General features: G+C 47.5%; 2 protein-coding genes across 6 annotated transcripts in view; one reads left to right on the top strand and one right to left on the bottom strand.

The window, feature by feature from the left end:
* Positions 1-7,324, top strand: part of AAGAB (alpha and gamma adaptin binding protein) — a 57,340-nt gene extending 50,016 nt beyond the window's left edge. For both annotated transcript variants that reach the window (XM_079768403.1, XM_079768402.1), the window contains one exon: positions 615-7,324. In XM_079768403.1, coding sequence (XP_079624529.1) covers positions 615-658 — 44 coding nt within the window. In that variant the 3' untranslated portion in view covers positions 659-7,324. The remainder of the gene's footprint in view (positions 1-614) is intronic.
* A 699-nt stretch (positions 7,325-8,023) lies between these two features.
* The window catches only part of SMAD3 (SMAD family member 3), a 252,296-nt gene continuing 247,153 nt past the window's right edge, over positions 8,024-13,166 (bottom strand). For all 4 annotated transcript variants that reach the window (XM_079768745.1, XM_079768743.1, XM_079768744.1 and 1 more), the window contains exon 9: positions 8,024-12,271. In XM_079768745.1, coding sequence (XP_079624871.1) covers positions 12,148-12,271 — 124 coding nt within the window. In that variant the 3' untranslated portion in view covers positions 8,024-12,147. The remainder of the gene's footprint in view (positions 12,272-13,166) is intronic.

The raw sequence follows: 13,166 nt of genomic DNA, 5'->3' as shown, positions 1-13,166 counted from the left end.
AGGCTGTTAGAATTATAGCACTTATTGATTAATTATACTTTTCTACTTCTAAAATGTCTTAGTGTGAATTTTTCATTGGATTTTAACTTATAACTAATTGAATGTTTACACAGTAGTAACTTAGTTGCTGCAGTCAAACCATGATTTTTCAAATGGATGTTGAGTGACATGGAACTTTTATTGAGACTCAGAATGTTTGCCTTTCTAACTATTGGGCTGGAAAATTCAGTTATTTTGTTTTAGTTTGTTATTACCAATGCGACACATGTTCTTAGCAGGAAACATACATGGCTTATGGTACTGTGTTGTATGAATGTGTCATAATTTATCCAGTGCACTTTTGGACAGGTCATGTGCAATTTTTGCTTCTATAAAGAGTGAAGCTCTGCATATCCTTACACATCACCATTGTGCACAACTCTGATTATATCCTGAGTGTAAATTTCTAGAAGTGGAAGTCCTGGGTCAGGATATTCAAGGGTTTTGATATATGTTGCCAGGGGGTTGGAGGGCAAGGTATAGAATTTTAGGTCTTAACCAGTCCAAAGTATGACATGAAATGAGCTGAAATTTAGCTGTTGGCTAAAATGTGTTGCATGTTTCTCTCGACACAGGTTGCCAAAGCCTTCTGGATGGCAATTGGGGGAGACAGAGATGAAATTGAAGGCCTTTCATCTGATGAAGAACACTAAATTATTCCTACTAGGGTTTGACCAACAAAGATGCTAACTCTCACGACCTGAGATACTTTCCTATCAACCCCGTTATGTTTTGCTGAACTTTCCATCATCATGTTGGCTGCCTGATTTGTTCATAGGATCCTCTTAATTTTAGTTTTTAGTAGAGGGTTAAGGAGAAAGTTTTTCTCCCTCGGGATATTGTAAAGGAGTGAGGAGTATAATGACAGTAAGGACTGATAATTTTTCAAATATGCTTTTTTGTTCTAGGAATGGGAGTGAATAAGGGGTTCAGAGGTTGTGTGTGATTTGCCCAAGTTAACACGTTAAGCGCCCAGTCAGTCACCAGTGACGGACACTATACTTTCCGTCTGGAAGACAAAACAGGCTGGGCGCTTAACGTGTTAAAGAAGCAGCCACTTTAGTCAACTTTTCCGTAGCATGCCCTGTGGTCACGCTTGATTCTGCAGATCAGGAGCTTGTGCCACCTTTCCTGGGTGTTCTTGATTTTCTGCTTCCGAGGAGCTTGCTGCTCTGAGCTTTGATGCTTTTGCTGGGAAGAAAGGAAGCAGCTGCAGATTCGATTTGTGCTGTAGTATAGGTGGGGCCAGTGACAGTGGCCCTCAGGTTAATATCTAGCTCAAAAGTTGCTCTGGGCATTTCAATTAAAGTATAGTGTCTGAGCTCATGCTAGAAAGTATTGAGGAGCCAGTGTATAATACATGAGGCAAAGGTTTCCTACTCTGGTAGGGATAAAACAGATCCCTTTACAAAGTTGGGGGGTAGGGGGTGTGGGTGCGGTTTGCATGTGTGTAAGAGACAGAGGGGAACTTAAGTAATTCTCTATAATGGGCCGTTGAAACAATCTGTGATCACACACGGAAGTTTTGGCATTGCCTTTATCATGAATAAACTCTTCTTCCTTAGAGTTTTCTTGAGATGTCAGAGCTGTGTTGTCACACTTTACACCCTCCTCTCTGAAAGACAGATCACTGCCAAATAGTGATCTAAGGAGTGAGTGAGGTGGAAAAGGATGTGAAAACATTAGGCAGTGAGTCCCTGAGTACCTTGTGTTACTTCCTGGGCTGAGTGGGTCAGCCCCAGGGGAACTGACCACCAAAGGGAAAGTTTCCAAAGGAAGAGTTGGAAATACAGCAAATAACCCAGCACTGTGGTGGCCGCTGCATGGCTCTAAATGGCACAGGGCCCAGAGCTGGGTGGCGCTGGCACCGGGGCTGAGCACTGCTTCTTGGTGTGGTGTGCTCACTAGCAGAAACAACTTCAGAGCCCTGTGCTCCATCTTCCAAGCACAGGGACTGAGGCAGAAGCAGAAAGAACGGAGGGCTCACGGTGCCAGGCCAGGGCAACCACAGGAGCGAAGGTGGCAGTGATTGGAGCATTCAGGAAGAGCCAACTTTGCTGGCTGTCTTGCTTGGTGACTTTTTATTTATTTATTTACTATTTTGAAGGATTATTCACCATTCCATCAGTGTTTCTTTGAGATGACGGGATCAGCCATTCATTAAGAATATAAGGAAAGTTAGCTCCTTGCTGCAAAATGAAAGGTGGAACATGTTTTTCTTAAAATATGAGAGGTTTTAGAAACTACATTAGGATCATTGGTTAGAGAAAACAGACAAAAAAAAAGCTGTGAACTTGATTTTGTGGCTTAAACAAAGCCAGATTATTAAAATGTGATTTGTTTATAAAGTCTGCTAATGTGTATTGTTATGATTTTGTTGTTTAGTAGAGGATGTATATGGGAGAAGCCTTTCTTCCTGCATTGGATTAGGCATAAATAGTGAATAATGTAAGGGCTTGTCAAACTCACTATTCTGGATCCAACATGCATATGTATACTGACAACTCACGTTTTTAAGACCTCAGCTATCAGCCCCTTCTGTGGGATAAAAGAATACAGTGGCATCTACTAAAGGCCCAGGTTAAGAAGAGTGATCATGAGCTAATCTACATATATAAAAGCCTAAGTGACCGGTTGCTATGATGCACACTGACCACCAGGGAGCAGACGCTCAACGCAGGAGCTGCCCACTGGTGATCAATGTGCTCCCACAGCAGGAGCGCTGCTTAGCTGACCAACCGGCGCCAGACGCTGGGCTCACGGCTGGCGAGCGCAGCTGTGGCAGCATGAGCCTCTCCTGCCTCCACGGCAGCGCTACCGAGGCGCCATGGCACCCGGCCCGGGCTCGGGCTCCTCCTCGGCTGCCTGCTGCTTTGCACACGACTACATCCCTCGGGGGATGTTGGACTGGTGGTTTTGGCCCGATCCCTGGATTGCGAGAGGGTACAGGCCAGGCTGAAGGACCCCACCGTTGCATGAATCTGTGCAGCGGGCCTCTAGTAGTGTAATAAAAGTTGTACTTTATCTAAAGTGACCTCCGTGGTTGCCATTCACGAGTTATTATGGACTGTCCATCTGGGATTTAAAATGAACTATCTACCCCCCTCCTCTTGGAATATTTCTCTATTTGTATAACACACTGTTTGGCACATAGTGGACCCTTAATTTTGATTTGTATTTGATAGTTTGATAAGTATTATCACCAAGTTTGAAGGTCCATGAGTGTTGGAAGGTAGGGAGAGACAGTAAGCTTTTTTTTCCCCTGAGAAAATCGTGTGTTATGTAATAATTTTAGAGTGATGAAGACATAGATATTTTTATAATTTTAAAATATGTTATCCTGCCAGAATATGAGAAGATTGACAGTAGCAGTTTGCTTGCTCTCTATTTATAGAACTTGGCCACATCTAATTCAGAGAAGCTGGAGATTCAGAGAAGCTAGACTTAGATGGCTGAGTAATATGGGATGTGGTTCAAGGACCATAGAGCATGTCAGGCCATTACTGCAAACCACTGATAACACATGAGATGTGATAAATGGCTAACTTCAAGTTCTCATCATGGAGAGGTGGGGATAAACATGTTTGCCATGGCTGATGTTGGATCCCCTCAACCTTGGGCCGGTCTCTCAACAATGGCCATAGGGAGAGCACGTGGAGTGCCCTTACCCTGCCTTGGCCTGCCATAGAAAGACAGTCTTAGAAGAATCACTGTCTAAGGGTAAGATGAGAGCTCCATGAACTATTCTCAGCTTGTGTTTGCTGATGCAAAGCTAAATTTAGCAAACATGTGTCTAATGTGGTCAGAGGTCCTGATTCATTAAATGCTCTGATTGATGGAGACAGACTTCCAGAGAATGTTGTAATGAGTTAGAGTTGTCCCTCACACACATCACACCACCACCACCCCACACACACCCAAATTTAAAAATAGGGAAGACAATTTAGCTACAGCATTCTGTCATTAAATATCAAATTTCATTAAAAGATTGTAGATGGAGAAAATGTATAATATTTGGTCAAGTGTACCTACTTACTAGGATTGGCTTGAAAACAACACCCTATTAACTTTCCCATCATTTGTATGTCTCATAAAGTAGCATGCTGACTATGCAGGGCAGAGTTCTAATTTTGATTTAGATTCCACTTGGGGGTTAGTTTAGTGATCCATGCTTGCACCTTTGGCATATAAACTCCTGTAGAAAGGGTCTTAGAAGTTCTCTAAGTTTTATATTTTGGGCATGACCTATATGTCTGTTATGAACATCACAGGTCTTCACGCTTAATGTAGGTTTCTTTATTCAGAGTGAAGTGTGCGTGTGTGTTGCAGTTCTTCTAGTAGAGGAAGCATCTTGCTCTGTTCCGAGGTGTTTCTGATGTGCAGAATGAAGAATTAATAGAGGTAATAGCAATGTATGGGCCTTTTGTGGGAGCACCACTGAGCACATTCCAGCTCTTGATGACTTACAGTTCTACTTTGTTTCCCAGTGGGAAAGTACTGATTCAAAACCAGGACTTAATGGTTATTACTGCATCTTGGGAATACAGGTTTGGCAAGAAAAGAAGTTGTTTTCTATAGACCCCTTTAATATCTGTGTGTATATGTTGATAGACTCAAATACTCTCTCCCCATAACTACAAATTTGGGCGGCACAAAAAGGTCACATACAGCAATACATGACCAGCCTTCCCAGTTCTCTCCTATGAAGGATGTGAACAGTCATTGCCTCTCCCCTTTCTCTTATCAACCAGGTGGCTTTAATGCTATAACCACATGGGCTAAGTGAGGCCTGGGGTAGGAACGGTAAGAAAACAAGCAGCATAATTTAAGAGAGAGAAGATTCTCTTCGTCTGAGCCCAAGGACTTGGTCTGCACCAATCCTGCTGCTCCAGGGAATTCTCAGGAAGTCATATATGGTGAAGTTAGAAGGCCTAAAACACGAGAAAAAGCAACTAACCTATTCCTGATGAAACAAGGATCCAGGGAACTTTCTTGGTGCCAGACTAGGCCAGGTGCAGCAGAGGCTGCAGACTCAGGATGTATTTTCTCTGCTCTAGGAGCTCATCGTCCAACTCGGGTGGGAGGAGGGGACAAGCAAGATGAGGGCACAGAAGGTGGAATGCGGGGCAGAATGTGCAGAGCACCCTGACCAGCCCTAATTGCTTGTGGAAAGGAGAGCCGTGTTGGGAGGAGCATAAAACACAGCTGGGAGCAGTGGTTCTCAAACTTGAGCCCACATCAGAATCACTTGGAGGGCCCCACCTGTTTCTGATTCAGTAGGTCCAGGGTGGGGCCTCGGAATGTGTTTCTACCATGATACTGATGTAACTGGTTAGTGACCACATTTTGAGACCCACCGACTTACAGGAAGTGATGCTTGCATTGAGCTGAAAGGATACGGATTTGGGCAGATAGGTGGGAGTTACGGCATGAACAAAGGTATGGAGATAACGCAAGGAGTTCTGTTGGGAAAACTCCAGTAGTCCAAATAGAGAAGTGGTGATGGGCAAGGATGGATTGATGTTGGAGAGAACCATGAAATCCTACTTTGTGGGGCCTGTGTTTCCTCTGGAGATAATTGAGTCAAGAAGTTTGGAGCAGAAGAGACATTAACTGTAATTACACTCCAGGGAAATCGGGCAGTAGTATTAGCCAACGCTAATTAATTAGCACTATTTGGAGAGAAGCGTTGAGAAGGATTCTGAGGCTGAGAATGGACCCAGCACTGTATGTGACTAGTGGTTTCACCATGGATAGAGAATGGTGGTAATTTTGCCCCATATTTGCCATCCCTGGACTAGAGGGAGACAGATTAGGAGACTTGGAATAGCTCTAATAAAAGGTAATCAGGAACTATTTGGTGGGATTCCTTTGGCTATATATAACAACTTACTATAGACTAGCACATTGGAAATGGATGCAAAGGTATTGCTGAGGTAGAATCTTCTAGATATGGGCTCTGATTCATTTATTTAACAAAAATATGTAGTGGCCAAAAGAAGTTGGGGGTATAAGAATAAGATACAAACTGCTCTCAGGGAACTCGCAGCCTAGAGGAGAAAGCCATGGTGAAGACAGTTGAGAATGTGGTGATGGATGCACAGAGGGCTTCCTGGAGATGTCTGAAGGCAAAGCATTAGTGACAGCCAACAGAGCTAGTGGTGCGTGTCAGAAAGGCTGGGGCTGGGGTGTAGCCTGGGGAAGAGGGGTTAACGTTCCAAGCAGAGTATAAGGAACAACATGTTGCAGAGTGTAAGGCAGCCAGCTGTGAGAGCTACATGGGGCCCAATGATGAAGGTCAAGTGGTCCATGTTAAAGACCTTAGAATGTGTGCTGTTGCTGAGGGTGGGGCGGGGGGAGGGGGGCATCTAAGGTCAGGTAGGTCACTGGGGGTGGTGTGATTGCTACATGTACAGGGAAGCAGGCTGGAGACTAGGAGAGTAGTTATGAAGCTGGTGCAGTTGTCCGGGTGCTAGAGGACCTGTGTAGGGCAGTGAGAGTGGGAAACAGGACTGATTGGATGTGGGGAGTGAGGGAGGGTGGATGACTGACCTCTGTGGCTATAGGATGGGTAAATGGTGGAGCCAGAAATGGGGCTGAAGGCCAGAGGAGAGGAGGAGGAGTTAATAAGGGCAGTGGTGAATTTGCTTTTTAAATTATGAGTTTGAGGTACTTGTGGCATCTCCACGTACCGTTAGCCCACAGGCTGTTGGCTACAGATATGAAGCCTGGGATTGACGTCCAGGCTGTAAATACTGATTTTGAAGTCATTAGCACTTCCGTGGCCTGAAATCACGTGAGTAGATGGAGATCACTTGGGGAAGAATATCAAGAACACATGCAGTGGCGTGGGAACACCAACCGGACGGAAGGAGTAAGTGCAGGTACAAGAAAAAGAGGTGGTGCCAAGTGGAGCCAGGTCATTCAGGGCCTTTCTGAAAGGGAGGTTTGATTGACAGGCAGCAGAGGTGACGGAGAGCAAGGAAGAGATAGATGTGCATCAGGCTGCTCAGGGGTTGGAGAAGGGGGGAGAGGAAGCTAGAGAGGGGCTGCTGATAAAAATGGGGAGTCAGAAAAGGAGGTAGCTCGCCACATATTTTTGTTAAATAGATGATTCAGTTTGTGGGTGTAATGCTTTAAATCACATTTGACAGGCAGCTGGAATTTAAAGTTGTAGCTCAAAGGACAGGTTGAATTAGCGGTATGGATTTGAGCCATTTGCTGAGAAATACAGATTAGATAAAACCTTGGGGAAGTCTTTTAGAGAGCAGGAGGGGAGAATTGGCCAAATAATGATCACAACGGGAGGAATCTGATGTAGTTCCTGTGAACTCTGCCTCCCTCCCGGTATGGAGGGGTCTGAACTCTGGTAAGGTCCTTAGAAGGAAGGCTGCTGTGTAAGGGGCCCAGCTAATGACTGTGCCAGCCCCGTTCTGTCTTCCTCCTCCAAATGGTTTTAATCATCCTGGTTTTCAATCCACATCAGCTGGCGTCAGTGTAAGATTCAGCCAATGAGAAAATGTTGAAGTGTGTCTTCTTGGGAGTTTAAAATGAATTTTCACAGGAGGCTAACAGAGTCGTCTGAGCTGGAAACCTCACAAATCCAAAACTGTCTCCATGCCTAGGGGAAGAGAAGTCTGGTGGCATCTAATCGTTTCAAAGGCCTTTAAGTCCAGGGAAAAGCCTGCAAAGTGACCGTGGAGAGTCAGCAGCAGTCGGACCTGTGCGTGCCAAGGCAGATGCAACAGGGGTGGGACTTTTGACCCAGGGGCTCCTGCTGTCACTGAAGGACTGGCTGGCACTGCATGTGGCCCTTGGTGAGTGAGTGAGGGCCATGGTGTATTACATAAGGCTGTGCACATCCTGGGTCAAAGGACATTAGGGCTTAGAGACATTGCTCCCTAGTGCCCCACTGGATTCCCTTGCAAATCCTCTCCCCACCCGGACACGGCAGCAGGAAAGAGACTGAGCTCCAGGTGCAGGAGCTTTTCCAGGAAAAGTTTATTCGGAGGGCACTTAGAGGGGAAGAGGAGGACAGAGGGGACAAATCTTTAACAATAGTACAATGCTTAACCAGGTGCTCTGCTCTTACGATACAAAAGTTAGAAAAAAAGCTAAAACACTATAAATACGTACATGCCTTTTACAAAGGTATTAAAAGGTCAGGCTGGCTGAGAAGTGAAGGTGATCGACGCCGTCCATGCTCTGTTCCTGTTCCAAGAGTCCCGACCTGAACAGCCTCGTGGCAGGAGGGTGAGGAAGGTGTCTCGGAGCCCTCCACGTCAAGTTCTCACCCCCGGGCAGGGAGAGGCTCGGCGCTGCCTGCTGTCACACGCCTCGACATGACGGGCGAGCCTGGGCTGGTGTGTCTGGATGCTGGGCCAAAAAAAGCCTCTGCGCCCTCACCCCACATCAGAACTGGCTGTGCCTCCAGCTCTTCCCAGCCACTGGCTTTGGGAGGAGAGACCTTTCCAATTTTCTTCCAGAAAATTAAATAGTTGTCTTGAATAGTTATTATATAAATATAAAACACCAGGATGCGAGAGTGTACATTACTTGAGCATAAAATCAGTTACAGAATCACTGAGAATTTCTCCATCCAGTTTACATGATAGGCAAGTTTGTTTCTGCAGCGTTGGCTGGGTGTCCGGTCATTTCCACTGACAGACGCCCTTCCAGCGGAGATGCCTCATCTTCATTTTTGATCCATGTCCTCTATGTAAATTTCCCACCCACTTGAGAAGTAGCTGATGCTCTTTAAAAGGGTGATAATACATTTTGAAGGCAATTACTTGAAGGCAGTTACTTATGCCACACAAAGAAAAATGATACAACTTAGAGTCGTCGACGTAGATTTTGGGAAAACGCCCCAACTCTGCCACCTCAAGTCACACAGTAAGGCTGAGGGTCCGGAACTAAACTCATGCCCTCTCTTGCTACTGGTAACCCCTGGTAAATAGTCCCATGAGCTGTTTGCGGATTCCTCTCCCTCCATCTTTTAAGGACTAGACAGAGTGGCCTCATGGGGCTCACCCCCTGCAGAGACCTACAGAGAGCCTCAGGAAGGGCAGCTAAGGATGAGATCAGATAGCTGCCTTCTCCCCAGACTGCTCAGACATGCTGACATGCACACACTACTTAAAGAAAACCTGTTTCTGCGGTCTGAGGAAAAGCATTTAGCCTTGGAATACATCCATACTCTAGGAAGTCAAGGGGAGATGGAGAAAGGAAAACTAAGCACAAGATACGTGCTACAGCTCAATCCAATACATTAACAAGAATTTAAAAAAAAAATCATGGTCAATAAAAAAATACAGCACAGACAACATAAGGACAATGGAAAAGTCTGCCAGCAGCCTTGCCCTCATGTGTTCTAAGAGTCAAAGTCCCTGCTCCTGACTCCAGGCTTGTCTCAAAGTGTCAGGTCTACAGCCTGCGGGAAGCTGGCCAACTGAGATGATGTTCCAGCACAGGCCTGTAACCGGAACCGCCGGGCGGCTCCCTACGTGTGCGCTGGAAGGATCGAAGTTACTAAATAAAGTTTGGAAGGGGAGGAAAGGGAATAGAAGTTGGCTCCTGGAGGAGGTGCTGAGGCCCCGCGCCCCAGGGCTAGCTACTCGGGGCTGCAAGGTGAAGGCAACCTGGCGGGGAGCCTGGACAACTACACTTAACTGCTACCTAACAGCTACTGTCACCCTCTAGAACTGCCCTTGTTTCCTCTTGCGCCTTTCAACTGTCCTTTAAAAAAGTTTTTAAATGTATAAATGCCTTTCATACAACAGGACTTAAAAATATAACTAGTTCTGTGACAAAGAAAGGACACTGTCATTACACAAGCCCCAGAGCACCTGTGCAGCCTCTGTGACCGGAGCGGCCAGGTCCTAAGCTCCCGGTAAAACCAGACTGCGTTCAGCGGTGCCAGAGGTCGCTTACCTGCATTTTCCTTATGCTGCCTCCCACAGGAGTCTAGTCTACAAAGAAAAAGGACCAAGTAAGTAGCTTTCGGAAAAACACAAAGCATCGAGGGTTCTAAGGCACCATTCAAATATAGCCAAACACGACCAATCGCCGAAAGTTGGGCTGTACCTGAAGCTCAGTTGCCAAGTACCTACAGGACAGCCGGGTGCCACAGGAAGCCCTCAGGGTCATGCAGCAGGTGGGGAATGCAGGCCCTCAGGAACCGAGGCCCATGGCCTTTGGGAGGCCACAGTGGAATAATGCACACAAGTCAGACCTGACCGCGAGCATGGCTGCACATCCAGGGCGTTCAGACGGCCTCCTGCACCAGGAAGCAGCGGTCCACAGATCCTTCCACACCGGCACAAACGTCACAGTGTGCGGCCCTCTGGTGGAATGAGGAGCTTTGCATGGTCTCTGGGTTCTGTCAATAGCCCTGTGAGAAGACTAGCACGGGGCTGGCAAGGTGCTGCTCCCCGTCTGTCTCTTCCCCTGTCCTCAGGAGGCGTGGTGAGCAGCTCCTACTTGGAAACCTCAAGGCTGGAGCTTCAGAGGCGTAGGATCCTGCAGGTGAGGCTCTGGCAAGCCTCCAGCATCGCCACGTAGCATCAGAAATGTCATCACATTTAAGGTTGATAACCTGCCAAAGTATATACTTTTTTCCCTTCATCTGGAATTAAGACGGGACTTCCATAGGAAATCCCTTTATTTTTCCTGGTAGAAATTCATGCAAAAATATGGGATAAGTCATTTCATATAAAAACAGCAGCAAAGAATAAAGTACCAATTGCAAGTAGCAATGCTGTCTGCTGTATTCTGCAAAAGGGCTTTTTTTTTCCAGTTGAAATAATTCATAATACAGTTGAAATAATTCATAATAGTTTTCTCACTAATTGCCACTGGGAGTAGTACTTATTACACAATATAACTGCTAGAGTTGTCACTGATAATCCTCTGCCCCAGGGGAAAGATGACAGACCTCTTTGCACCAAGCCTGCAATTTTCAAAGGTGTAAAAAAAATGTCAATAGCCCTTTCATTTGCCTATGTTGGCCTGAGATTTTCCCGCCCGGTGAATTTGCTTCTGTTCATTTCAGCTTCCAAAACTGCTGGCAGGTGTCTTGTCAACAAAACCTGCCAAAGCTTCACCTTGGGGGAGATGTCGCTGGGTCCCACTCTGGTTTCCAGTCAGTGCGCCAGCCCAGGATTTAAGTATAAAACAAACATTTAAAGAGCACATGATAAAGTTCATTTAATTAATGCAATGGACTACACAAACCAATAGCCGAATGCACGAGACTACGAAGTGAGCTCTTACGCCTGGGACCCACGCAGTGTAATGCTGCCTTCGCCGGAACACCGTCACTCCACACCACCGCTTGCTTTCTGTGAATACTTCACGTAATTCAAATCTCTCAGATTGATGTGATAAACTGTACAGGGCATATGCACTGAGCCTCAGCAGATTCTTCTAACTGCTCAAAGTGAGAAAGGACACATGTAAGAGTGTTTTGAAAGAGATCTCTCTCGCCAGCTTTTCCCACTGCCCCTGCGTGGTCTGAACACTGGCTCACACCAATCCGTTTGCTCTGAGGGGGAGGAGACCACAAGCCCCTCCCAACCCCAAGTCGGCCCAGTTCCCGGTGCAGGGTCCGCTGAGGGAGTGCTGGGGCTCTCGGTGCTCAGCTCAAGAGGCATTTGTCAAAAGCGCCGGAGGGTTGGGCATGGGGTTTGCTCACACCCCTGCAGGCTTGTCCCTACCTAGAACACCCAAGGTGAACTCCACACTCCGGTCCTGAACAGAGGGCCGTTGCCTGTTGGACAGTGCCGTCCCAGACTGCTGTCATTCAGAAGGAAGGGGGCTGGGGGGAGGGGGCAGGTGGTGACACTACCTGTTTGCTCAAGCCACCAAAGCAGAAGGCATTCCTTGCCCTTCACAATTGGGCCAGAGGGCAAATGTTCAGCAAACAGCTGTTCATAAAATCCATCTCTGCGTTTGCTTTTGTGTTTTGGAGAACAGGTTGGTGCCACTTTGGTTGAGGGAGGAAAATTTCTTCTTCCTTGACAACAGCGAGTTGAGTCGAGTTCCAATTTTCTCCACCTCCTATGTGGCCGTTTTCCCCAAGCCCGCCCTCCCCTTCACCCACTGTCTCTAAGACACACTGGAACAGCGGATGCTTGGGGAGCCCATCTGGGTGAGGACCTTGTCAAGCCACTGCAAAGGCCCATTCAGGTGCAGCTCGATCCAGCAGGGGGTGCTGGTCACTGTCTGTCTCCTACAAGACAGAGGGAAAGGGAAGGGGTGGGAGATATTTAAAACGTCCAGAAGGACACACAGGTAAGTACACCTTTTCCTGCTTTGGTGGCAGTCTTCTCCCCAGAGTCAGAGGGAGATCCTGCCCCACTAGGCCCCGAGCACCCTAGAGGAGGTGCCAATAATGTGCAGAATCTGCCTCGCCAAACTCTGCCGACCAAGAAGAGCTCTGAGCAAATCAGGTTCTCCTGATGGGGAAGGAGATGGCCCTTAAAGAGTTAAGTGTGGAAGGCAAATTCCAGGGCACCCCAGAGGCCCACCAGTGGCTGTGAGGGGCCCCTGACAGCCTTCAGCCTGAGCAAAGGTCTCCCGGGGTCCCCTCTGTCCTGAACGGGCGCCTCAGTTGCCCACGTCCAGCCCCAGCCCAGCCCCAGCAGGCCGCGATGACGTGTGTCTGTCTGATTGAGGGGTGTTTTTTACAAAGCGCCGACAGAGCCCGCATGCCGTCGTCTCCCAATGTGCTGATATAATTCCCATCTATGGCCTTATTTTGGAAAATCTTACCAGCAGAGCGAGCCATGAAACAATTACTGGAAAAAACCAGGGCACACCACACGTTTCTTTTCCCCAAAGCGCTTTGTCTACATTCAGGCTGGTCGGTGACGCAGCCCGCAGGCGCGCTCCCAAAGGCCTCCGCCGAGCAAAGGCTATCGGCTGCGGCGGCGCCGGTGCCAGCTGGAGGTGAGAGGCCTGGGCCCCGGCCTGCTTTGGGCCACCTCACAGAGAGAAGGCATGAAACCTTACTCCCCTTGGCCCGGGAGGCAGGAGGAGGGCAAGGCTGTTCTGGGAAGGGGCCGCACCCACCAGTTAGGCTGCCCTGCGGTGCTGCCAGGTGGCAGTGACGTGGTGGGCCGCCC

The sequence above is a fragment of the Cnephaeus nilssonii genome (assembly GCF_951640355.1).
Source record: "Cnephaeus nilssonii genome assembly, chromosome: 4".
In the NCBI taxonomy this organism is placed as follows: domain Eukaryota; kingdom Metazoa; phylum Chordata; class Mammalia; order Chiroptera; family Vespertilionidae; genus Cnephaeus; species Cnephaeus nilssonii.
The sequence above is the reverse complement of the archived record's forward strand: the minus strand, read 5'-3'. Positions and strand labels throughout refer to the sequence as shown.